This window comes from Lemur catta, chromosome X (assembly GCF_020740605.2).
Source record: "Lemur catta isolate mLemCat1 chromosome X, mLemCat1.pri, whole genome shotgun sequence".
NCBI classification, from domain to species: Eukaryota; Metazoa; Chordata; class Mammalia; order Primates; family Lemuridae; genus Lemur; species Lemur catta.
The window spans coordinates 54,164,506-54,188,747 of record NC_059155.1 but is presented as its reverse complement, the minus strand read 5'-3'; the positions used below and the strand labels follow the sequence as shown (position 1 = coordinate 54,188,747).

General features: G+C 49.4%; 1 protein-coding gene and 1 pseudogene across 1 annotated transcript; one reads left to right on the top strand and one right to left on the bottom strand.

The window, feature by feature from the left end:
- The first annotated feature begins 9,679 nt into the window (after positions 1-9,679).
- Positions 9,680-12,520, top strand: LOC123628099 (protein FAM156A/FAM156B-like). The gene is made up of 3 exons (XM_045537743.1): positions 9,680-10,898; positions 11,473-11,611; positions 12,046-12,520. The coding sequence occupies exon 1, from the start codon at positions 9,831-9,833 to the stop codon at positions 10,470-10,472; it is 642 nt and encodes a 213-aa protein (XP_045393699.1). The 5' UTR covers positions 9,680-9,830; the 3' UTR covers positions 10,473-10,898; positions 11,473-11,611; positions 12,046-12,520.
- A 7,369-nt stretch (positions 12,521-19,889) lies between these two features.
- LOC123628102 lies at positions 19,890-22,734 on the bottom strand (annotated as a pseudogene).
- Positions 22,735-24,242: the final 1,508 nt, after the last annotated feature.

Below are 24,242 nucleotides of genomic sequence, written 5' to 3'. Positions count from 1 at the left end.
TTGGTCTGCTTCATGGGGACCTCCTTGGGTTGGGAGGAGTACTCAGACCAAAGGTAAGCCAGGACATTATCCAGTTTAACCTTTAACCTCCAATTTAAAAACTAAGGTTGAAGGGAAGCTCCGCTCTGAATGACTAATGGCTGAGTGCTCACAGAGAAGCCACTATTGGCAAGTATTACAGAACTCGACTTGTCACAGGCAGGTGATGGAGACTCTCAAACTGGAGGAAGAGAGACATGCTTGACCGGCTTATTTGGATCTGTTTTTTGGAGTGGAATTGTTGGCACCGGGTGTCAGGAACCTGCGTAGGGTAGGTAAAAGCAGGAGCCCTTTGAATAGAGCACTGAAACGAGTCTTGGTGTCCTTTTGTCAGAGGCTGAAAGGGAAGGAGAGGAGAATTCTCAGACAGTTCTTTCAAGGAAATCTCAAGTCAGTCTTTCTCCTAGCAGCCACCATTTTCCCATTCCACATTGAGAAGGATGGCATGGTTTTGGCAGAGAACAAAGAGGTCCATAGTAATGAATATGGACTTACGGCCAGACAACTGACTCAGCCATATTCTCTCTTTCCGCTCAAGAGTCTGGATTTATGTTAATATCTAAAACTGATTTATGTGGAAGATAGCCCTTGGAGTTCAGAAATTTGCTGAGGACAAGTGATGCCTCAAGAATGTAGCTACACTGGGCTGAAGAGCTCCAGGAAGCCCCATTCACATGGCATTGTACTTGAACGGCACCCTCTGGGGTAACACAGATAGTCTCCCCAGGTTCCAGGCACTTCCATCATCTACTGCAATGACAACTTTGCCAATACTCATCTTTTCAGAGAAAGGAAAATTGTTATAAGTAAGAGTATCGAGGAAGCAGGCATCAAGAAGTGGTGACCTAGCTTAAGGGTGAGATTAGACTATGCGACCACATCTGTCTCCGAAAATGACTGTGTGGATTTGTCACCCCGTTCTATTTGTTTTCTTCCTACCATCATCTTTTTATTCCTGATGTAGCCAAATCCTCCATCTGACCTTTGAACATTGGAGTTTCCCAGGGCACTCGGTTCTCTTTTCTTTTCCCTGGCCCTGTCATCCAGTTCCATGCCCTCGGGTAACATTCCTATGCCGAGAGAACCCAACTGTGAATCTCCAGGCCTGACCTCCCAATTCTGTGTTCCAGACCCATGAAATCCCATGCCCAATTTTCCTCTGCATCTGAGGGTCTCAGTCCTCTCAAACTTGGTGTTTTCTAATGTTTTAGTATCCTCTTACTCTTCTGACTGTATAGTGTTCTCTTTAACTCTGCCACCTCCTTTTCTGCACCCTCCCCAGCCATCCCTAAATCCTCTCCCTGGAACTAGACCGACAGTTAGTTGGTCCAGTGATCTCCATCTTCACTGCTGCCACTAATCTAATCCACCATCATCTCTCAACTGGATTAAGGTAAGAACTTCATCATGCCGTCTCAGCCTCTGTTCTAGCGGCACCGTGATCCACTGTCCCATGAAAGTAAAATGAAATGTTGACTTTTAAATTAAAATTGAAATTAAAATGGTGGTTTTGATTACATTACTCTCCTGTTCCAAAACCTACGATGGCCTGTGTGATTAAGCACACCTATGCAAACATTTCTTCAATGTCAGTTGGGATAAATCCTGCAAAATACAAGCGTATGATGCTTGTGGATCACAAAGGACCTGGATGACCAGGGAAGGCTACCCGTCGGGTTTAGGATCATGTGTGAGACCCTTACACTGGCCCACAAAGCTTTGCTTGATCTGGCCAGGGTCCATCTCTGTTTCTCCAGGCTTGTCTCATGCCACGATTCCCCTCACTTCACAGCCCTCAACCTCCCTGATTTCCTTTCACACCCTCAAACACACCAAGATCCTCCTTGGCACAGGCATTGGTACACTCTCTTCCTTTTCCCAGGAGCCCCCTTCCTTGCCTCATACACCTGGATGACTCCTACTCATCCTTTCGGTGGCTGTTCAGATGTCATTTCCACAGGGAGGCCTTCTCAGACCATCTGGCCATGGTGGTGTCTCTATGTTACATGTTTCTAAGGAACAGTGTACTTTGGCTTTGTGGCAATCATCAATATTGAAATAACATAGGTACTTATTTGTGAGTGTAACATCTACCTCCCTTCCAGACTGCGGCCTTCATGAAAAAGGATCCACATGAGTCTGGTTCTCTGCTATATGCCCCGAGGACACGGTACCCACCCCGCCCTGAATATAACTATCCCCTGAACGGAGCAGAAAAGGAGGTGAGTTAGGGCTCTCACCTGTAGGATGGTCTCCAGAATGGATGAGAGCAAAGCACACGGCAGGGATGGATGTGGCATCAGTCCTTCTGGAAAAGTGTTGAAAAGAGTTTCATTCAAAGTGTGGTGGCCGCCAATTTAATCTAGTGAACACAGCTGAATCTTGATAACTGCATCTCCTACAGGAGGACATGATCTTCCTCTAACAATTTCCCCAGGTAAGCTACAAACAGAGGGTGCTCTGGATGCTTCATTCCCCCTGAGCTTACCCTCTCCTGTCCCGTTATTTAGGAGCTCAGTTTGAAGGCAGTCTAGAGCCTCCAGGGTGTGGCTGTTTAAGAGCTGTTGAATGACTGCTTTTCTGGCCGATAGGAAATCTGTTAGGACTTGGCAAGGAGAGCTCTCTTCCAAGAGCGTAATGGAACACGGGGCCTGGGCTGCAGCTTGGTCAGGCACAGCTCCCCATCTGAGAAGTAGCTTGCTTTCATGCAAAATGGTTACCCTAGAGAGGACCAATAAAAGGATCTGCCGGCTGACAGAGGTAGGCGGGGTGTGGCGAACATCGTGGAAGAGGGACCTTGGTATGTCAGGAGAGAAGACATCGTCCCCAAAACTATTGTGCTAAGGGTTGTCACTGTCAGCTGCACCGACTCCTGGAAGTGGTTGGCTCCTGCCACCTGCTGGATGTGCATATGGAATGCGAGTGGAAAGGACAGGGTTGTAACGAAGTAGAACCCAGAAGCAGCAGGCTGTGAAAGTGGCAGCAGAGCAAGTAGGCAGAGCGTGACAGGAAACCATGCAGCCCCAGATTGTCTTGAGGAATTTCTGATGGTAACTTGATCTGGGCAGCCATGCCTGCATGGAAAGGCAGAGAACAATGTCAGAGGAAGAAAGAAAAGCAATGCCCTTTTCCCACATCTTTGGCAAGCAATTTGGGGCTCTTTTTGTATGATGCCCTTGCATGAAAGTTTCCCGATTCTGAGCATGGGAAGTCAGTATGAGGGAAGGACGGCTGACTGGCAGCACTACAAGATCCCACTGTTTATTTCCTACTGCTTGGTAGCGCCTTTCTCCACTCCCCTGGGGAGGCAAGCTAATGTGATCCTCTCAGGTGCTGGTTAATATGGTAGATGCCTCTTCTCAGTTACTTTCTTTCAGCTCTCAACAGCAGGGAGCCCTATCTACCCCCACTCCTGGAAGGTTTCTCCTTCCCTTCTCAGAAGTTCAGCCTTCTGCTTTTTCTCTTGCCTCTTTGAGTGCACCATGGAATTCCTTGTGAGCTGCTCCTCTTCACCACACCCTTGCCGGAATGGACCGAATGTCTGTGCCCCCTCAAAACTCACATGGTGAAACCCTAATCCCAATGGGACGGTATTTGGAGGGGGAGGGGCCTCAGGAGGTGATTAGGTCATGGTGGTGGAGTGCTCCGGAATGAGATTAGAGCCATTCCAGGAAGAGCCCAGACAGCTAGCTAGCCCTCTGTCTGCCACCCGAGAGTAAGTACAGCAAGCTGTCTGCCATCTGCAACCTGGAAGAGGGCCCTGCAGAACCCAGCCACGCTGGCACCCTGATCTCAGTCTCCCAGCCTCCAGGACTGTGAGAAATACATTTCTACTGTTTATAAGCCACCCAGTCCATGGCACTTTGTTAAGGCAGGCAGTAAAACTGACAAAGACATGCACCCCACCAAATATTCCTTCAGCTTCTACTCATCTCTGTCTGTCCTCTCGACCTCAGGATTCTCTTCCCTCGAACATTACTTCTAAGCACATGACTACCACTAGGTCTCTATTTTTGTCCTCATCAGTGCCCTGAATTCCAAACATACGTTCCCTTCTCCGTGCGGAACATTTGGTCTGGTGAGATTTGCTGCCAGCTCATCATCAGTACAGCTAAATCAAAATTCATCTGGCCTACCAAAAATGTAGCTTACTCACATTCCTTCATATCTTAACGTATTCCACCACCATGCCCCCAGACGTTCGAGGCCTTCCTTGACCTCCTGATTGTTCCTCGGATCTCTCTTCCCTGTAGCTTTAGGATTACCACTTCCAGGTCTCAGATGTAGGTCACGATTGTCTCCCATAATCTGATAACACTTTAGGGGCAGTTTTCTTTCTCTGCCCTTCTCGTCTCTCCTGTCCTTTGCTGCCAGATTAACCTGATGCAGATGTCATCTGGGCCATGTCTTTGGTCAGTTCTACAGGGGCCCCATTGTGTAATATCTTCCGTGGTGGCCAAGGCTTTCGTGGCCCTGAGGGACCGTGCCAGCTATATTTCCCATTACCCTATTTCTTTCCAGGAACCCTCCAATCACATTGGTTAACTAACTGCCTTTAAAAGGCATGGTGTGCTCCCTGGGCCCACGTTTCCAAATCCCATTGGCCTTAAGAGCAACTCCCAAGTTACCTCCTTACAGAGAAGGTCCCGACCATGGAGTGAGTTCTCCCAGAAATCCCAAGGTAGAGAAATGGACAGTCATTTTAGCAAGTAATCACCTGCTGTCATGTAATTTTTTTTTCCTACTGTTATTCTGCCTTAGTTCCATTTTTGGGCCAACTAACTTTCCTCAGACGTATATCCTTGAGTGGGTTCCACGCTGCTTCAGAAGAGGAGTGGAAATATTTCTGTTTCTTGCTGCCATGAGCAGAGGAGGGCCTCGAATTCTGCAGGTTGGTCGCAGAAATCAGAAAGTCGTAAGATCAGTGAATTTCCAGAGGCAGGCCCAGCACAAGTTAGCCTTTTGATAAAACTTGAACCCTGACTCAGCTAACCTGAGGAAACAAACACTGGTAAATGATGGGCAGGTATACGCTGATCGCACAGCATAGGGAGGGATGAGGTTTCTCTTCCAAAGATGAGGAATTTCTCCCAATCTTCTGTGGCTGCAGAATGTCACCGCATCCTATGGACTTGGAGCCTTCCAGCAGTTCTCAAACTGGAGCTATACTGGGCTTCAACAACTTTTCCCTCCCCTTTGCGATACAATTCTTCTCCCGTATTGTTAAGAACAAGGACTCCCTGCCTGCCTTCTCCTCTGTGCCCTGTCACTTGGCCATGTCTGGGTCAACACGCTTTGTGAAAGTAAGCTGCTGCCCCAATATTCAGAGGTATTTGGGATCTCATCTTTCCTCATCAAGTCTCGCCGTCAGTGTTTTGGGAGAGGGACGCTTGGGCTAAGCTCCATGAGAGGAGCCCTGTTCACTAAGTTGGGATCGTTTGTCCTTGACAAAGGTGACGGCAGGCTTGCTGGGACTACTTTGCATTTCCTTCCCTCCAAAAAGAATTCTGAGAAGGTAGAGCAGTTGCTTGGGAGACATGGAGTTCCTCCCAGGCAAGAGGAGATGAATGTTTTGGAGGAAACTGTCAACCACGGGGAGAAATGAGATATGAGCTTTGCAAAGAAACAATGGCATGGGCCGGGTGTGGTGGCTCACGCCTGTAATCCTAGCACTCTGGGAGGCCAAAGTGGGCGGATCCTTTGAGCTCAGGAGTTCGAGACCAGGCTGAGCAAGAGCGAGACCCCATCTCTACTAAAAAAATAGAAAGAAATAATCTGGACAGCTAAAAATATATAGAAAACATTAGCCAAGCATGGTGGCGCATGCCTGTAGTCCCAGCTACTCGGGAGGCTGAGGCGGGAGGGTCGCTTGAGCCCAGGAGTTTGAGGTTGCTGTGAGCTAGGCTGACGTCACGTCACTCTAGCCCTGGCAACAGAGTGAGACTTTGTCTCCAAAAACAAAACAAAACAAAACAAACAAACAAAAAAAACCGAAAAAGAAACAATGGCATGAAACACTATATAGGGAACACGTGTGTGTGAGTCTTGTTCCTCTGAGGAACAGATGCCAATGAGAGATTAATGTGCAAGGATTTTGTGAGGAAAAGCGTCCGTGTGGAAGGAAATGAGGAGGGAACCAGAGAAGGTGGGCAGAGCCATCAGACTGACATGCAAGCCTGAGAAGAAGAGAAGGTTGTGGGGGGAACTGTCCTGGACTCCTGGGCAGTGGGAGGATGTTTTGGCACGGCCTCAGAGAGGGCTTGAAGCAAAGTGTCTCCCACGGCCTGGTCTGCCTAAGCACCCCGAAAACACTCAGTCATTGGCCCGCAGCAGCCCGTGAGGGGCTTGGCATTGACACAAGCCCTGTGATGGATTTCAAAGCCGAGCGTGCTGGGCATTGCCAAGCTCAGCAGCAGCGGTTCTCCATTAGTCATGCTCCGTGTAGCAGGAAGTCTGTGAGATACAGTCTCATGGCTGCCGTGGGGTATGGCGGGAGAGACCCCATGAAAATAGGTCACGGTGCTTTTCATCTGAAGCTGCAGGGGAGACACTATTGACCCGTAAGGTGAGGTGAGGGGATCCGTATTCTGACGTGTGTGTAGGGGGGCTGGAAGAAACTGCCGAATGACTTCTCTTTGATGGCTCAGAGAGCCACCGAAAGGAGGACAGGGGTTCTGCCTCTGGAAGGTGGGTCCAAAGTATGTGAGTCAGGTTATTCCCTAAGACAGAGGAGTATTTCTCACAGGAGAAACCCCCAAGGACATCCAGGAATCAGGCTGGGGCTGAGGACATGGAAAAGACTCCCTGAAAGGAGCCCTGGGGTGTAAGGGAGCTTGGGAATGAACTTTGGGACCAGGGGCAGAGCACCTAAGGCAGGGGCATAAACATCAAGATGCAGAGGCTCGTATTTTAGAGCATGGGCCTTGGCTTCCCCTTTCTTCCCCCAGAGGGGGACTCAGCCACTCTGCTTGGCTCATCCGACTCCTGTTCCTATTGCAGCACCTAAACCAGTGACCAGCTGTGTCCCAAACACCTGTCCAAGGCCACCAGGCAGGCACTCACACCTGTGGGCAGAAGCCTCTGTTTCCCACTGTGTCCTGGATTCCCAACCAGTGACTGGGCCAAGTTCAAGGCCCCATCTGCTGCCCTGTCCTCTGACTCCGGGCCTAGCCCAGCCTTCAGCCAGTCTCAAGTTGGCCAACACTTCCCCCTTGTGCAGCAGTCCTTTCGTCCTAAGCCAGGTTTGGGTTATGGTTTTGAACCTCTGTCTCGTACAACTTGTCCACAACTTTCCAAATGCAGGGGCTTCCAGGCTGCAGCACTATGATGATCTGTAAAAGAGTTTCTGTGTGTGTGTGTGTGTGTCCTTAAGCATTATGTCATTTCCTGTGCTCCCCTTATCACCAAAAATCCCTGCCACTCCTGCCCACATGTGGACAATGCTCAGGAGAGAAATTGTTTCATCTGCAGACCAGAACTCGGAAATCTGCTGAGTGTACAGCTGAAATGACTGAAAGGCCATTAGTTGGAGTGTTTCTGGAAGTAACTACAGAGCTCTCTAAGGACAAACAGAAAAGGAGGCTTTAAGAACAGATGAATTTCAGTCAGGGGCAAATGCTCCCTCTGCAAAGAGTTGGGGAGCAGAGAGTTGGGGTTGCTTACCCAAGAATGAAGAGGAGAGGGGTCATTTATAAGAAGAATCATCCCTTGTGGTGGTAGGTAGAGATCACTCTATTTGTTTTCTTGTTGGTGTCTAAAAATTTTACCATGAGGTTAGCACTTAAGGAAATACCCATCGATTACCTCACCGTTCTGTAGGTCCGAAGTCCAGAGGCTCCACTGGGATCTCTGCAAAGGGCCCCAATAGCCAGAAGTCAAGGTGTTGGCCAGGCCGGGCTTGGAGAAGGAGTCATTTCGACACTCGCTCGGGTTTGGGCAGAATTCAGTTCCCTGGGGTCGTACAACTGTGATCCCATTTTCCTGCCAGCTGTGGCCTGGGAGGTGCTCTCGTCTCCTACAGGCCTCCCTCTGGTCCTTGCATGTGCCTGCCCCAGCCCCAAACTGGCAATGGTGCATCAAGTCCTTCTCCACTCAAGCTTCAAATCTCTCTGACCTCTCCTGCGACCAGCCAGAGAAAGCCCTCTGCCTTCAAAGGGCTCCTGTGATCAGATTAGGCCCGCCTGGATAATGGTGCTTTTGATTAGTCACGGGAGAGGTGCCACATCTCACCCGCTGGGAGGGCATTAGACAAACGCGAGGGCCACTGAGGACCATTCCCGGAATTCTGCCTATTGCGATCACCACGTTCAGCTCTTTCCATGTTTTGATGCTGTTTAAATATTAATCTGTTGGAGGCAGGAAGCATCAGGACTGGCAGGTTACTCCACACTTCTGTGAGTTCTCTCCTGCACTTGTTTTTGTTAGTTTTCTGTGTGTGCATACAAAGTCCACTCCCCAAGTACACAGAGAGCAATGTGTCCTCCTCCTATCATCTACCGCAGCGATATCTGGCACAATATGACTAGGTACACACCAGGGTGGGTTCAGGGAGTGAAGTATAGGACAGCTGAGCATCTGACCTCAGTGTGGCTAAAGGACTCACATAAAGGGCAAGAAGACAGCAGTCCGCGGTGGGTCTCATGCCCAGTCAGAGCAAGCTTGGGTCAGCTCCGCCACATCCCCACCTGCAAACTGAGGTAGTTATATGCCCACCGCCATTAGGAGAAACCCCAACTTTGCACTCCTTAGCTCGTAGAATTCTCACCTGAGTTTTAATCCTGCTTTCATCACATTCCCAGTCCTTAGCATACCTCCGTAGTCCGTGCGGGTGGAGAGACTGCTTTGTACGACAGAGCAAGTTTTCACTACCCGCTCGGCTAGGGGAAGCGGTGTACAAGCAAAAGTGAAGAGACACAGATCGTGTGTTTACAACATGCTAAAAATGGGGGTTCGACAATGGTCATCTCAGGAGGATTAATGGGTAGGTCTGGGAAAACAATAGTGGAGGAAGGACAATGTTTCAGGTTGTTGAAGACTGTTGGCTCTGGATGCCATTTCTGGGAATGTGTGTAGGGTGCTCGGAAAGGCAAGGGAGAGACAGACACCTCAAAGTCACAGAAAGCCCCTTGCTGAAGAACCATGTGCCAAGATTTTTGGAACCGTGTTTTTCATGGCTATTAAAGTAACAGCGAAAGGATTTCTGTAGGCACCTGAGCAGCCTGTGGGGTAGCACCTCCAGCCAGTGATTCTGAGGGTGACAATCAAATGTATGTGAAGGCTCCAGGGCACAAATGCTTGCAAACTCCATAAAATGCTGCCCTATGACATTATATAAATGCTTATGGAAAGAGTAGATATCATTGCCTGTTAAGTACACTTAGGGTTATATTTGAGAATGGATGGGGAAAAGGAAACCAACGGTTAGCATCATTCACTGCAAGACACCTTTCCCACGAGCTGGCATGCAAAAGACAGAATACCAGCGACCGTACCGAAATGCTTACAGTGTGCCATGCGTTATTCTAAGCTCTTGAGATGTGTCATTTCCTGTAATCCTAAGAAGCCTAGGAGGTGTGTCTCATTATTATCCTCATTTTGTACACGGGAAGTGGAGGCACAGAGAGGTTAAGTGAGGTGTATAATGACGGCTCTCCTTTCTTCCCTCATCACCCTTTGTTTCAGTCCGGCCACACACCCTCCTCGCTACCTTCTGGATCGCTGAGAACCTCCAGCTGCAGCTTCTTGCCCAGACCCGAGGCCCGAGCGGAGCGTCCAGCTCAGACGAGACCTCCATGGATCCACTCCAGAAATGGAATCCGGTGTTGATCTCGGGATCTTCCCGGATGCCGGCGGCAGAGACTTCGCAGGCGGGCCCAGCAGCCCCTCGGCCTTCCTGCTCGGAGCAGCTGACGGGGGCCCTGGGAAACCCACGCCCCGGCCCTGGCACCAGCCACCCTGCGCCCCTGCCAGAGGGGCTGCTCCAGCAGCGGTACCGGGAGGAGAAGAGCCTGCCAGAGAGGCGGTGGGAGAAGCTGGCGCTCCCGCAGAAGAAGAAAGCAATCCTGGGCCACCTGAGGCGCAGACACCGGGATCACATGGCACCTTACCCGGCTGAGCGGGAACCCAGGCTCGTTCCGTCAGGGAGCAGGGATCAGAATCGATTCCGATGCGAGTGTCGATACTGCCAGAGCCACAGGCCCACTCTTGCCGGGATCCCTGGGGAGAGGAGCGGGGCCCCTCCCGCGTCCTCCTGGGAGGCGCTGGTGCAGGGCCTCAGCGGCCTGACCCTCAGCCTGGGCGGCAGCCAGCCCGGCCTCCTGCCCGGAGGGGCGCTCCAGCAGCAGGAGAGGGAGGAGAAGCGCCAGCTGGAGAGGCAGCAGGAGAGCAAGAGAGTGTTCCAGAGGCTGCTCAAACAGTGGTTAGAGGAAAACTGAGGCACTGCCGGTCACGCGACGCAGGTCGGAAGGGATTCAGACGTAGACGCGGTGTTGCCGGCTCCGGGGCGGGGGCCAGACAGTGAGCTCTGGTCGGGGGACTGCCGAGGCCTGTGTCTTCACCGGAATCCTCCAGGAAAAACTTGGTTTCTCCTCCTCATCTTGATGTCAAGAAGTTACAAAGTATCCCATGTAGCAGCAGTGCTTTCCTGACATCCATTCCTTTTGGCCCATTTTATTGACTGCCTCCCAGAAGCAGCACTTTCCAGTGTGGTGGAAAGCATGTGTGTCGTACAGTTGGATTATTGAGAGGAAGTCGTGAGAAGATGAGCTGCAATTTCCAGAACCTGAAGCAGGAGAATGCGTGAGAATTGCATCCACGCATTGGACTGTTTGGGTTAAACATTCGACTAAGGTAACCTACCTGTAAGTAAAGAAATTTTGCTCCTTAACAAGGGAGTATTAGAATCCCTTGGAGAACTTTCTAATGTACTGTATCGATTGTGGATCCCTAATAGGTGCGTGCTTTGAAGGAAGGTCATGCCAACATACAGGTTAGTTTACTGGCGTTGGTTTATGTCCCGCCACATCAGAGTCGATTGAATCTGAATCCTGGGGCAGCTGTTCACAGTAGCTCAGGGGAGGCTGCAGAGGTGTAGACTCTGACCGATGGAGGAGGGAGGAGGCCTGGGAACATGCTCGGGTCACCACTGTGGTGCCGTAACTGCGACAGCCGTTGAAGCAGCCTTGTGGGGTAGAGCGTCTCCCTTACCGGTGAGCAGTGGGAACCAGTCTCCTGCCCACGGGAGACCTGCCAGAGCACCTGCGTGTTTGGTGCTCGGGTCACCGACTGGCGTTTGTCAGTCTCCGGTGCCCCTCATGTGGTCATGTGCTGGGGACAAACATCTCTGTGTGACTGGAGGAACTCATCGGGGTTTAGATGAGTATTTTGATGTTCATGACATCTGTTGGATTTAATCTCTCCAAATTTTCCCTCTAGAGTCCTCTGATTTTACCAGAGCACATGGAATAGCCTTCTCCAAATGTGAAAATAGGTCCTCTTCTGGCACCACCTGCTTTCTGGTGTAGTTGATATGGACTGAAATTTCATCTTGTGATCTCATCAGAGAGCTTGAGAGGTAAATTACCCCTGTAACATTCCCCACCACTGCCAACACCACCAATGTGAACACAACTTGTTTGCTCAACAGGGGAGGCTACAATATTTTACATAAGCCATGTGAGATCAACTATATAAAGAATTACTCTTGGCTTCAATGTTCATTCCACCCATATTCTTCTATAATAATTATACCTCTGTAAGTGACTGGAGTGTTTCTTTTCTCATGGCCTTTTAGAATCATCCTTCATGTTTTATAAGACCTGTGCATTCCTTCTATAATTGGAAACACAAACTTTCTTCCTCTATCTGATGTTCCTCTCCACTTCCTCCCCTGGGTGGTGGTTCCCCTGACTTTCTCTTTGCATACTTCGTCACCTGCTTTAACTCTTTAGAATGCACGATGAGAAGATTTATTTATTTATTATTATTTATTTATGCATTTTATTTCAGGACATTAGGAGGGCACAAACATTTTGGTTACATTTTAAGGATGGGAAAAAGACTGGCGAGGAGGAGCTGCGTGGACTCGCGTGGCAACAGTTCTATTTCTGGATAATCAGATGAGCCACATCAACCAACAACATGAACCCACTCCACGCCTGCTGTGCTAGCAGTGGCCGGGGGCACCCTGGATGGCTGGGCGGCACAGGCTTCCCTTTCGGTTCCGTGGACCCGTTACCACCAAGTCATCTGTTGGAAACCTCCCTCCCTTAGGCGACAAGGCCAACAGCTCAGCAGAGCCCACTGTCATGGGGACGGGAAAGAAATGTTCCGAGTGGATACACCTACCTCCACTGTTCCCTCCTGCTACCCCTACCTGGTTGTGCTCTCTATGGGACAGGCAGCTCCTGTACTTTTCCCTGGATTGAGTACTACTTATGCTTTCACTTTGTCACTACTATTAGCTGATCATTATGCCGCTTTTCATTTCATTTCTTAGTCATTGCTCTTGGGTTTACAATTGACAACTTCCATTAATTTGAATCTATCTTCAAATATTATCCTCTTCGTGTGTAGTGGAAGGGCCTTACTGCATTATGTGCCCAATTCCTCCCTCCCATACTCTGGGGCATTTTTTCCGGATGAGAGCACCGAGGTGTGTTTCTCCAAATGGGCCTAGAGCCGAGTCTTCATGGGGGCATTTCATCTTCTTATGTCCGTGGTACTGTTACAGCTCTCAAGACTGCAGCCACATTTTAATAGCCATCGCTCCACCAGGGTTTCCCATTCTCTCTTAAATATCGTTAGGTCGCTACGATTTTATTTCAATAGCTTGAACAGTATATGAGACGTGATTTACTCGTCTGATTTCATGCTGTAAACCTTCCACATCCCTTTGAAGTAGATAGTGCACACTTCCCCATTTTACCACAATAGTTTCCACTAGGGAGAGGCTGAAGGCATGAGCCCTGAAAATGGCATGTTTGAACTTGAGGACATGTGGGGACTCCACACAGGAGGAGGTGATGGCGGGTGTGGGTTGCTAATATCATTCTGGCACCACTGAACCCAGATGAGAAATAATGATAGAATTTCCTCAGCAGAAGGGAATGCAGGTCATTACCAGACGTACCTGTAGGTATGACGAATCCAGGAGGAGATTGCCACACTGCCAGAATCACTGTGGAGGAGACAGAATCCAGGCCCGGGTTACGAGTGGTGGGGAAGCACTGCTCAATATTACAGCATTCTGTCAATGTTAGCAGTTGCCGAAAAGTGTTCTCAACTTGTTCGTATGGAGCAAGGTGGCAGAAGTAGGATTGGGAACACTGAGTCCAGCCAGCAGCTGCGGGGCTGCAAGGGTCAGTATCTGGGAGTATCTAGGCAAGGTGAGCCCTCTGCTCGTGGCAGGGAACCGGGAAGGCCCTGTGTGCTGGTGCCGATGCGTCTGGCTCACGTGCTCCAAGTGCTGCTCCTTTTTGGCTGGTGCCCCTGTCCATGGCACGGGAAGAGTCTTTTCACGCTTGCCGTGTGGGAATCAGAGCATGATTGCATTGTTTGAACATTTGTCCTTGAGCGCATGTGGTGCTTCCCACGCCTTCAGGCAGAAATTATTAAAATTACTGCGTCCCGTGACTGTTACTCCCCCAGACATATTATGGCACTCTTTGGATGGGAAAAGTCATTCACTCAGCTCTGTGGCAATCTGTGTACACTGACATCTGCAGAGGTGGTTAGAGCAAAAATGAGCAAACTCCTGTGAGCTCCGAAGAGAATCCCAAACAGGTAGGTTTAGGTGAGCTGACTTGAAATGACTTTCTAAGAATCCCCTGGCCCCCATTCAAAAGGTGCGACTGGAGGATTTCCTTAGGAACTCAAAGGCTTAGACTGTGAGTGTGGGTCGGTGTGTATGGCCTGGACGAGGGTGAGGTGATGACAGTGCGTCCAATTTCCGGGTGTGGAAGCTGCACCAAGTCACGTTCCATGAGAGTCTTTGCCCTGTGATATATTTCACCTTCCTTATCTCCTAGAATCTTCTCCACGTTACAAGAGAAGAATATAATTATCCCCCCTTCTCATCATGAATCCTGATTTTCAGAGAGGTTTTAAAAGCCCTCAGAAGGTCACACAGTAGTAGTAGAGGGGAGCTGGGACCCCAGCTCTAAGCAGATTGTTCCCACCACGGCTTAAGCCGCTCTGGGTCTCTCTGTGAAGGCAATCCAACCATCCCTCACAAATCTTACCCTTCACCAAGTTCTTGTCCCCCCCTGCTTGCCACCTCCCACTCTGTGCTTTGTTGGTCGTGGTGGGGTGTGAGGAGGATGTAGCTGATGGTCTATGATCTGTAAATACATCCTGTGCTTTGGACTCTCTCTATCTGCGGTAGGCATGGGAGGCCCCATCCAGACACTTTTCTCACTAGCTTCTCACCTTTGAGATAAAAATTACAAAGATACTCGGCCGTAGACTTACCCCCCACCTCCTGACAGTGATGAATTAGAGAAAAGCTCCACTTCCTGAGCCCTCCCACAAGTCAGCTAACACAAGCCCACGTCCTATAGAAAAGACCCTAAGAAGTACATTCCAGCATCATATTAATGAGATGCCCTGGTGAGCTCCGCAGCGTGTGTGGTATGTTCTCCCTCCTTGCAACTTTTACGTTCCTCATGGCCTTTGTCTGGAGGGTACTGGCAGAAGACAGGAGAACAGTTTAGAGAGAGCAAATGATTACATGTCTCATAACTTATGCCCACTGGAAACCTGATTTTATGATGTAAACTAAAAATAAAATCGTAAGCCTCCCCACCAACTGAACAGACCCCCTCTTGGCCCAGGGGACCCCAGAAAAACCTTGAAACAGAGTTTGCCGGTCATGAAGGCAAGGGAGGTCAGACAGGCCTCCTTATATCCCCTCCCTTTTGGAGTTTGGACCCAACAACCGACCAGACCAGCATTCATGGTAAAACGGAGATCATGAGACTGATAAAAACAGGCTCTCCTTGCCAATAAGATACTAAATAATAGACAGGACCTAACACCATGCAAGGCAAAGGTTCAGTCACACCTGCAGGCCATCAGTTTGCTTAACAGATCACTTTGAGTTGGTCTAGTGTGGCTCGCTCTGTGATTTGCAGCTGTGCTTAACTTAGCCATTCCTTTCTACTGACTCCAGACAAAGCCTTTAGGTAGCGCTTTACTCCTTTAAGCAATTACAAATTAAAGAATCTCTGAATCCACCTATAACGTGTAAGCCCCCCTTTGAGATGTATGGCCTTTCTGGGCCAAACCGATGTATGCCTTCCATGTATTGCTTTATGGTTTTACCTGCAATTCCTGTCTCCCTGAAGTGTGTAAAACTAAACTGTGACCCGACCACCTCAGGTGCATTTCCTCGGGGACCTCTTGAGACTATGTCCTCTGGGCCACAGCCACTCATATAGACTCAGAATAAAGGTCTTTAAATTCTTTTACAGAGTTTCTGTTTTCTTTTTCTCCATTAACACAATATTTTACGGTATCCTTTTTTCTAATGCTGAGAGATTTTTGGAAAATGAAGTAGGACACCATCCAAAAACATTGCAGCTGAGGTGAAGGGACAGCTGCAACTGTAAAAGTGAGTCTTGAATTACAAGACTCTGGACAAGGTCTCTACCTCAGTAAACTTTCTGTGGCTAGTTGGCTCACTCTTGAATTCTTTTCAGCCTGAAGCCAAGAACCTGCTTGCTGGGTTCAGGCTTTCCTCCCTTCATTGGGACACACCTTGCATCACAACTACAGCTTAAAAGCAGTTAGAGAAGAATAGGACATTACTGAGTTTCAAGGAAAAATAGGAATGAATGGAGAGGCAAGCCTACATAGCTTAGAGATAGGTGTGGGGGTTGCTGCCCACTTGAGGAAGCCACCCCCACAAGGGCTCCCCTGTGCAACAAATCCCTTGTGACCCAGCCTCATCACAGGACGTGTACAGAGTTATTGTGTGTCCTTGTCCGGACAGGGTTTCCTTGGGCGGGTATGTAATCACAACCCCATAGCATTGGGCCCCTCCCATCTCAACGACTCTGGTGTGAGCATGTGAGGGTGGGGAATAAGGAAAATAAAGGATAAGGCACCCCCGCACCCCCATCCTCCAAAGCCACTGACAGAGACAGAACCAAGTTACATCAATAGAGACATTATTTATTAATGTGTTTCAAGGCTTGTAAATCGTCAGTCACTGCCCTGGAGCTACCCTTGAGAAAAAGTATGCTGCTCGAGGGTAGTGTCCTCTGCCTGTACGGTTCACTGCTGTATCCCCAGCAGCTAGCACGGTGCCAGGTATACCACAGGCCATTGCCAAGTAACCGTGGATCGAATGAGTGGCTCTCCTCTCCCAGGAGACTGTGAGACCCTTGAAGGCAAGAACCATGTTTAATTGGTCTTTGAAGGTCCAGCATCCAGTTGGCCAGGTGAAACCTGCTGGATATCACTGAATGCTTGCGTGTTGAATTAACTGTTTGTTTGGAAGTGAGACTAACAGAAACCTCCTCCCTACCCCTGTTCCAATCCAGAGGTGATTTATTTAAGTTATCCTGCAAACACATCTAATCAGCTGTGAGATTCAAGGACAAGGATGAGAACCTGACTCACTTTTCCATGAACCCCACACGAAAGCTGACACAATTCTCAGCACAGAGCGGGACTTAGGATCGCATTTCCCAGAACCCTGTATGTAATTCAAGACTCACTTTTACAGTTGCAGCTGTCCCTTCACCTCAGCTGCAATGTTTTTGGATGGTGTCCTACTTCATTTTCCAAAAATCTCTCAGCATTAGAAAAAAGGATACCGTAAAATATTGTGTTAATGGAGAAAAAGAAAACAGAAACTCTGTAAAAGAATTTAAAGACCTTTATTCTGAGTCTATATGAGTGGCTGTGGCCCAGAGGACATAGTCTCAAGAGGTCCCCGAGGAAATGCACCTGAGGTGGTCGGGTCACAGTTTAGTTTTACACACTTCAGGGAGACAGGAATTGCAGGTAAAACCATAAAGCAATACATGGAAGGCATACATCGGTTTGGCCCAGAAAGGCCATACATCTCAAAGGGGGGCTTACACGTTATAGGTGGATTCAGAGATTCTTTAATTTGTAATTGCTTAAAGGAGTAAAGCGCTACCTAAAGGCTTTGTCTGGAGTCAGTAGAAAGGAATGGCTAAGTTAAGCACAGCTGCAAATCACAGAGCGAGCCACACTAGACCAACTCAAAGTGATCTGTTAAGCAAACTGATGGCCTGCAGGTGTGACTGAACCTTTGCCTTGCATGGTGTTAGGTCCTGTCTATTATTTAGTATCTTATTGGCAAGGAGAGCCTGTTTTTATCAGTCTCATGATCTCCGTTTTACCATGAATGCTGGTCTGGTCGGTTGTTGGGTCCAAACTCCAAAAGGGAGGGGATATAAGGAGGCCTGTCTGACCTCCCTTGCCTTCATGACCGGCAAACTCTGTTTCAAGGTTTTTCTGGGGTCCCCTGGGCCAAGAGGGGGTCTGTTCAGTTGGTGGGGAGGCTTACGATTTTATTTTTAGTTTACATCATAAAATCAGGTTTCCAGTGGGCATAAGTTATGAGACATGTAATCATTTGCTCTCTCTAAACTGTTCTCCTGTCTTCTGCCAGTACCCTCCAGACAAAGGCCATGAGGAACGTAAAAGTTGCAAGGAGGGAGAACATACCACACACGCTGCGGAGCTCACCAGGGCATCTCATTAATATGATGCTGGAATGTACTTCTTAGGGTCTTTTCTATAGGACGTGGGCTTGTGTTAGCTGACTTGTGGGAGGGCTCAGGAAGTGGAGCTTTTCTCTAATTCATCACTGTCAGGAGGTGGGGGGTAAGTCTACGGCCGAGTATCTTTGTAATTTTTATCTCAAAGGTGAGAAGCTAGTGAGAAAAGTGTCTGGATGGGGCCTCCCATGCCTACCGCAGATAGAGAGAGTCCAAAGCACAGGATGTATTTACAGATCATAGACCATCAGCTACATCCTCCTCACACCCCACCACGACCAACAAAGCACAGAGTGGGAGGTGGCAAGCAGGGGGGGACAAGAACTTGGTGAAGGGTAAGATTTGTGAGGGATGGTTGGATTGCCTTCACAGAGAGACCCAGAGCGGCTTAAGCCGTGGTGGGAACAATCTGCTTAGAGCTGGGGTCCCAGCTCCCCTCTACTACTACTGTGTGACCTTCTGAGGGCTTTTAAAACCTCTCTGAAAATCAGGATTCATGATGAGAAGGGGGGATAATTATATTCTTCTCTTGTAACGTGGAGAAGATTCTAGGAGATAAGGAAGGTGAAATATATCACAGGGCAAAGACTCTCATGGAACGTGACTTGGTGCAGCTTCCACACCCGGAAATTGGACGCACTGTCATCACCTCACCCTCGTCCAGGCCATACACACCGACCCACACTCACAGTCTAAGCCTTTGAGTTCCTAAGGAAATCCTCCAGTCGCACCTTTTGAATGGGGGCCAGGGGATTCTTAGAAAGTCATTTCAAGTCAGCTCACCTAAACCTACCTGTTTGGGATTCTCTTCGGAGCTCACAGGAGTTTGCTCATTTTTGCTCTAACCACCTCTGCAGATGTCAGTGTACACAGATTGCCACAGAGCTGAGTGAATGACTTTTCCCATCCAAAGAGTGCCATAATATGTCTGGGGGAGTAACAGTCACGGGACGCAGTAATTTTAATAATTTCTGCCTGAAGGCGTGGGAAGCACCACATGCGCTCAAGGACAAATGTTCAAACAATGCAATCATGCTCTGATTCCCACACGGCAAGCGTGAAAAGACTCTTCCCGTGCCATGGACAGGGGCACCAGCCAAAAAGGAGCAGCACTTGGAGCACGTGAGCCAGACGCATCGGCACCAGCACACAGGGCCTTCCCGGTTCCCTGCCACGAGCAGAGGGCTCACCTTGCCTAGATACTCCCAGATACTGACCCTTGCAGCCCCGCAGCTGCTGGCTGGACTCAGTGTTCCCAATCCTACTTCTGCCACCTTGCTCCATACGAACAAGTTGAGAACACTTTTCGGCAACTGCTAACATTGACAGAATGCTGTAATATTGAGCAGTGCTTCCCCACCACTCGTAACCCGGGCCTGGATTCTGTCTCCTCCACAGTGATTCTGGCAGTGTGGCAATCTCCTCCTGGATTCGTCATACCTACAGGTACGTCTGGTAATGACCTGCATTCCCTTCTGCTGAGGAAATTCTATCATTATTTCTCATCTGGGTTCAGTGGTGCCAGAATGATATTAGCAACCCACACCCGCCATCACCTCCTCCTGTGTGGAGTCCCCACATGTCCTCAAGTTCAAACATGCCATTTTCAGGGCTCATGCCTTCAGCCTCTCCCTAGTGGAAACTATTGTGGTAAAATGGGGAAGTGTGCACTATCTACTTCAAAGGGATGTGGAAGGTTTACAGCATGAAATCAGACGAGTAAATCACGTCTCATATACTGTTCAAGCTATTGAAATAAAATCGTAGCGACCTAACGATATTTAAGAGAGAATGGGAAACCCTGGTGGAGCGATGGCTATTAAAATGTGGCTGCAGTCTTGAGAGCTGTAACAGTACCACGGACATAAGAAGATGAAATGCCCCCATGAAGACTCGGCTCTAGGCCCATTTGGAGAAACACACCTCGGTGCTCTCATCCGGAAAAAATGCCCCAGAGTATGGGAGGGAGGAATTGGGCACATAATGCAGTAAGGCCCTTCCACTACACACGAAGAGGATAATATTTGAAGATAGATTCAAATTAATGGAAGTTGTCAATTGTAAACCCAAGAGCAATGACTAAGAAATGAAATGAAAAGCGGCATAATGATCAGCTAATAGTAGTGACAAAGTGAAAGCATAAGTAGTACTCAATCCAGGGAAAAGTACAGGAGCTGCCTGTCCCATAGAGAGCACAACCAGGTAGGGGTAGCAGGAGGGAACAGTGGAGGTAGGTGTATCCACTCGGAACATTTCTTTCCCGTCCCCATGACAGTGGGCTCTGCTGAGCTGTTGGCCTTGTCGCCTAAGGGAGGGAGGTTTCCAACAGATGACTTGGTGGTAACGGGTCCACGGAACCGAAAGGGAAGCCTGTGCCGCCCAGCCATCCAGGGTGCCCCCGGCCACTGCTAGCACAGCAGGCGTGGAGTGGGTTCATGTTGTTGGTTGATGTGGCTCATCTGATTATCCAGAAATAGAACTGTTGCCACGCGAGTCCACGCAGCTCCTCCTCGCCAGTCTTTTTCCCATCCTTAAAATGTAACCAAAATGTTTGTGCCCTCCTAATGTCCTGAAATAAAATGCATAAATAAATAATAATAAATAAATAAATCTTCTCATCGTGCATTCTAAAGAGTTAAAGCAGGTGACGAAGTATGCAAAGAGAAAGTCAGGGGAACCACCACCCAGGGGAGGAAGTGGAGAGGAACATCAGATAGAGGAAGAAAGTTTGTGTTTCCAATTATAGAAGGAATGCACAGGTCTTATAAAACATGAAGGATGATTCTAAAAGGCCATGAGAAAAGAAACACTCCAGTCACTTACAGAGGTATAATATTATAGAAGAATATGGGTGGAATGAACATTGAAGCCAAGAGTAATTCTTTATATAGTTGATCTCACATGGCTTATGTAAAAATATTGTAGCCTCCCCTGTTGAGCAAACAAGTTGTGTTCACATTGGTGGTGTTGGCAGTGGTGGGGAATGTTACAGGGGTAATTTACCTCTCAAGCTCTCTGATGAGATCACAAGATGAAATTTCAGTCCATATCAACTACACCAGAAAGCAGGTGGTGCCAGAAGAGGACCTATTTTCACATTTGGAGAAGGCTATTCCATGTGCTCTGGTAAAATCAGAGGACTCTAGAGGGAAAATTTGGAGAGATTAAATCCAACAGATGTCATGAACATCAAAATACTCATCTAAACCCCGATGAGTTCCTCCAGTCACACAGAGATGTTTGTCCCCAGCACATGACCACATGAGGGGCACCGGAGACTGACAAACGCCAGTCGGTGACCCGAGCACCAAACACGCAGGTGCTCTGGCAGGTCTCCCGTGGGCAGGAGACTGGTTCCCACTGCTCACCGGTAAGGGAGACGCTCTACCCCCACAAGGCTGCTTCAACGGCTGTCGCAGTTACGGCACCACAGTGGTGACCCGAGCATGTTCCCAGGCCTCCTCCCTCCTCCATCGGTCAGAGTCTACACCTCTGCAGCCTCCCCTGAGCTACTGTGAACAGCTGCCCAGGATTCAGATTCAATCGACTCTGATGTGGCGGGACATAAACCAACGCCAGTAAACTAACCTGTATGTTGGCATGACCTTCCTTCAAAGCACGCACCTATTAGGGATCCACAATCGATACAGTACATTAGAAAGTTCTCCAAGGGATTCTAATACTCCCTTGTTAAGGAGCAAAATTTCTTTACTTACAGGTAGGTTACCTTAGTCGAATGTTTAACCCAAACAGTCCAATGCGTGGATGCAATTCTCACGCATTCTCCTGCTTCAGGTTCTGGAAATTGCAGCTCATCTTCTCACGACTTCCTCTCAATAATCCAACTGTACGACACACATGCTTTCCACCACACTGGAAAGTGCTGCTTCTGGGAGGCAGTCAATAAAATGGGCCAAAAGGAATGGATGTCAGGAAAGCACTGCTGCTACATGGGATACTTTGTAACTTCTTGACATCAAGATGAGGAGGAGAAACCAAGTTTTTCCTGGAGGATTCCGGTGAAGACACAGGCCTCGGCAGTCCCCCGACCAGAGCTCACTGTCTGGCCCCCGCCCCGGAGCCGGCAACACCGCGTCTACGTCTGAATCCCTTCCGACCTGCGTCGCGTGACCGGCAGTGCCTCAGTTTTCCTCTAACCACTGTTTGAGCAGCCTCTGGAACACTCTCTTGCTCTCCTGCTGCCTCTCCAGCTGGCGCTTCTCCTCCCTCTCCTGCTGCTGGAGCGCCCCTCCGGGCAGGAGGCCGGGCTGGCTGCCGCCCAGGCTGAGGGTCAGGCCGCTGAGGCCCTGCACCAGCGCCTCCCAGGAGGACGCGGGAGGGGCCCCGCTCCTCTCCCCAGGGATCCCGGCAAGAGTGGGCCTGTGGCTCTGGCAGTATCGACACTCGCATCGGAATCGATTCTGATCCCTGCTCCCTGACGGAACGAGCCTGGGTTCCCGCTCAGCCGGGTAAGGTGCCATGTGATCCCGGTGTCTGCGCCTCAGGTGGCCCAGGATTGCTTTCTTCTTCTGCGGGGAGCGCCAGCTTCTCCCACCGCCTCTCTGGCAGGCTCTTCTCCTCCCGGTACCAGCTGCTGGAGAGCAGCCCCTCTGGCAGGGGCGCAGGGTGGCTGGTGCCAGGGCCGGGGCGTGGGTTTCCCAGGGCCCCCGTCAGCTGCTCCGAGCAGGAAGGCCGAGGGGCTGCTGGGCCCGCCTGCGAAGTCTCTGCCGCCGGCATCCGGGAAGATCCCGAGATCAACACCGGATTCCATTTCTGGAGTGGATCCATGGAGGTCTCGTCTGAGCTGGACGCTCCGCTCGGGCCTCGGGTCTGGGCAAGAAGCTGCAGCTGGAGGTTCTCAGCGATCCAGAAGGTAGCGAGGAGGGTGTGTGGCCGGACTGAAACAAAGGGTGATGAGGGAAGAAAGGAGAGCCGTCATTATACACCTCACTTAACCTCTCTGTGCCTCCACTTCCCGTGTACAAAATGAGGATAATAATGAGACACACCTCCTAGGCTTCTTAGGATTACAGGAAATGACACATCTCAAGAGCTTAGAATAACGCATGGCACACTGTAAGCATTTCGGTACGGTCGCTGGTATTCTGTCTTTTGCATGCCAGCTCGTGGGAAAGGTGTCTTGCAGTGAATGATGCTAACCGTTGGTTTCCTTTTCCCCATCCATTCTCAAATATAACCCTAAGTGTACTTAACAGGCAATGATATCTACTCTTTCCATAAGCATTTATATAATGTCATAGGGCAGCATTTTATGGAGTTTGCAAGCATTTGTGCCCTGGAGCCTTCACATACATTTGATTGTCACCCTCAGAATCACTGGCTGGAGGTGCTACCCCACAGGCTGCTCAGGTGCCTACAGAAATCCTTTCGCTGTTACTTTAATAGCCATGAAAAACACGGTTCCAAAAATCTTGGCACATGGTTCTTCAGCAAGGGGCTTTCTGTGACTTTGAGGTGTCTGTCTCTCCCTTGCCTTTCCGAGCACCCTACACACATTCCCAGAAATGGCATCCAGAGCCAACAGTCTTCAACAACCTGAAACATTGTCCTTCCTCCACTATTGTTTTCCCCAGACCTACCCATTAATCCTCCTGAGATGACCATTGTCGAACCCCCATTTTTAGCATGTTGTAAACACACGATCTGTGTCTCTTCACTTTTGCTTGTACACCGCTTCCCCTAGCCGAGCGGGTAGTGAAAACTTGCTCTGTCGTACAAAGCAGTCTCTCCACCCGCACGGACTACGGAGGTATGCTAAGGACTGGGAATGTGATGAAAGCAGGATTAAAACTCAGGTGAGAATTCTACGAGCTAAGGAGTGCAAAGTTGGGGTTTCTCCTAATGGCGGGTGGGCATATAACTACCTCAGTTTGCAGGTGGGGATGTGGCGGAGCTGACCCAAGCTTGCTCTGACTGGGCATGAGACCCACCGCGGACTGCTGTCTTCTTGCCCTTTATGTGAGTCCTTTAGCCACACTGAGGTCAGATGCTCAGCTGTCCTATACTTCACTCCCTGAACCCACCCTGGTGTGTACCTAGTCATATTGTGCCAGATATCGCTGCGGTAGATGATAGGAGGAGGACACATTGCTCTCTGTGTACTTGGGGAGTGGACTTTGTATGCACACACAGAAAACTAACAAAAACAAGTGCAGGAGAGAACTCACAGAAGTGTGGAGTAACCTGCCAGTCCTGATGCTTCCTGCCTCCAACAGATTAATATTTAAACAGCATCAAAAACATGGAAAGAGCTGAACGTGGTGATCGCAATAGGCAGAATTCCGGGAATGGTCCTCAGTGGCCCTCGCGTTTGTCTAATGCCCTCCCAGCGGGTGAGATGTGGCACCTCTCCCGTGACTAATCAAAAGCACCATTATCCAGGCGGGCCTAATCTGATCACAGGAGCCCTTTGAAGGCAGAGGGCTT